General features: G+C 39.7%; 1 protein-coding gene across 1 annotated transcript in view; it reads right to left on the reverse strand.

The window, feature by feature from the left end:
* The window catches only part of LOC117961806 (dihydropyrimidinase-related protein 5-like), an 11319-nt gene that overhangs the window by 797 nt on the left and 7928 nt on the right, over window positions 1-2594 (reverse strand). The window contains exons 5-10 of the mRNA XM_034900741.1: window positions 2297-2476; window positions 1998-2066; window positions 1411-1455; window positions 808-883; window positions 560-716; window positions 86-236 (exon numbers count right to left, since the gene is read on the reverse strand). Of these exons, the coding sequence (XP_034756632.1) occupies window positions 86-236; window positions 560-716; window positions 808-883; window positions 1411-1455; window positions 1998-2066; window positions 2297-2476 (678 nt within the window). The remainder of the gene's footprint in view (window positions 1-85; window positions 237-559; window positions 717-807; window positions 884-1410; window positions 1456-1997; window positions 2067-2296; window positions 2477-2594) is intronic.

Consider the following 2594-nt stretch of genomic DNA (forward strand, 5'->3'; position numbering starts at 1 on the left):
GTGTGTGTGTGTGTGTGTCTCTGTGTGTCTGTGTGTGTGTGTGTGTGTGTGTGTGTGTGTCTCTGTGTGTGTGTGTGTCTGTGTGTGTACGTACAACTCCCCTCTCCCAGATGACACTCATCCGGTCCTGGACCCCAGACATCCCATGAGGGATCTTGGTGAAGTCCTCCTTGCCCAGCGCTCTCTGCTTGGTGCTGAATGGACGGTGCTCCGAGGCTACGACACTCAGAGAGTCACTGGGAACAGGAAGTGATGTCACCAGTCAGATTATCATGATCACTGACCTGTATCATACAACATCCTTCATGTCAGTACTTTAAGGGCACATTTATGTATGTACTGGGTTATGGTTTGGGTATTCTGTTCCTCCTTATTTGGTATTTTTGTGCTTGTGTCCTAGTGTCCTCCTGGTCTTGTGTTGTAGTTCCTGTCTTGTGTCCCCCTGAGTGTCTATATGTTCTGTTTCCTATCTATCCCTGTGATTATTTGGACTCTTTTTGTTAAACTGTCTCCTGCATGTATGTCTCTGTGTTTTGGTCCCCCTTCCCTGAGGACTTACTTGCCCAGCAGGCCCATGAGGTAGCTGGGGGTGTTGGGGTCTAGGCGGAGAGGGGGGACGGTGACGTGGGCTGCAGCGTGAGCCCAGTCCTGGTGGTAGTAGTGCATCCCGTTCAGCACAGCGTGGGCTACTGTGGTCTCTGCGTGGACCACCTTCCCTGGAGACACAACAGGGAGAAACCAAAGAGATTTGTTAGAAGAAGATCATCTTCATCTTGTTTTATGTCGTCACCAGTGTCACTTTGTCACCTTGCATCTTAGCAGCAGCAACCATGTCTCCGGCAGAAATACTGGACACGTTCACCAGGTAGACCGGGCAGTGAGCCTGCATCACAAGGGATTTAATCAGAGGAAGACAGGCACAATCAAAAAAATAAAAAAAATAACTAAAAAACTAAGAAAATAACTAGGAAAATAAATAATGATAAAAAATAAATAAATAAAAATACAAAAAAAAAAATATTGAACAAGTAAAAAACTAACAAAAAAAACATATTGAACAACTAAAAAAACTAAGAAAAAAAATAATGATAAAAAATAAAATAAAAAATAAATAAAAATACCAAAATACATATTGAACAACTAAAAAAACTAAGAAAATAAATAATGATAAAAAATAAATAAAAACACATAAAAAAATATATTGGACAACTAAAAAAACTAAAAAAATAAATAATGATAAAAAAATAAAATAAAAAATGAATAAAAATACAAAAAAAAAAAAATTGAACAACTAAAAAACTAAGTAAATAAATAATGATACAAAATAAAATAAAAAGTAAAAAATAAATAAAAAAAAATAATTAACAAATAATGCATAATAAATAATAATGAGGTTATGTGTGTGTTTACCCTGTTAGCGATGGTGACGGCTCTGTGAGTAGCCTCAGACTCCAGCTGAAGAAAATAAGAATAAAATCATTTTTTCTCATTAGATTTTCATATTTTGGTTTATATTTATTTATTTATATTGTCTTCTATCCAAAGAATCTACAATATGTATGTGGTCATGTTAGGCATCATAATGGGAATTACACAGAACATTTCCCTGTAGACCAGTTAGAGAAGCTGGATCTTCGTGTGTCAGGTTTTAATTGGAGTTTAAATGGACTTGCATCCAGCAAGTCTCTGTTTTTAAATCTCAAACTGAGCATCATCCTTTCAAGTTTTGTCAAAATCCATTTCCATCCTAATTGTCATTGTTATAAAAACAATAACTTTAATGCTCACGAATGTGTTATTCACATTAGAGCCCGACCGTGATATCGGCGGTTCGATATTATCAGCCAATATATCGGTATCTATCGGTATCGGCTTTTATACTGGCCGATTTTTCTGAGGCTACAAAATCGAAAATAAATCTTCTTTCTGTTCCCATAACTTCAGCTGATGATGATAATATGAATTTACCTCCGATGTGAATTTAAATTCTATTTTACCTCCTCTGGTCGACTGATCTCGATCCCCTCCGGTCCGCTGATGCCCAACTCCAGAGCCTCTTTGGCGCCCTGACAACACACACACACACACACACACACACTTGTAATTGTTTTATCAACATTAACAAAAGCCACACACGTACAGAAGCTTACAGCATCTAAAATGTTAGTACTTCAGTCCACAAAATAGCTAATGTCAGGCATAGAAATACTTTCATCACAGGAAGAAAAACTTGTATGTTCCCTGTGCTGAACATTTGTGGACCAAAAGGAAAACACGGAGGAACATGCGCGTGCACCTCTGCCACCAGCTCTCCGTTCTCGGCGTGGACGCGAGCGATGGCCCCGATGTCCTTACAGGTCTGCAGCGCCTGGTAGAGCTCAGAGTCTCTCAGCATCATCAGGTCTTTGTACGCCATGTACATCTGGAAGGAGTTCACTCCATGCTCTCTCACCAGGGTCTCCATCTCGCTACGGACCTGATCACAGGACACAGGTCAGGGGTCAGGGAGAAAGAGAGACTCTGCATGTGTGTGTGTGTATGTGTGTGTGTGTATGTGTGTGTGTGTGTGTGTGTGTGTGTGTGTGTGTGTGTGT

Source organism: Etheostoma cragini, chromosome 18 (assembly GCF_013103735.1).
Source record: "Etheostoma cragini isolate CJK2018 chromosome 18, CSU_Ecrag_1.0, whole genome shotgun sequence".
NCBI classification, from domain to species: domain Eukaryota; kingdom Metazoa; phylum Chordata; class Actinopteri; order Perciformes; family Percidae; genus Etheostoma; species Etheostoma cragini.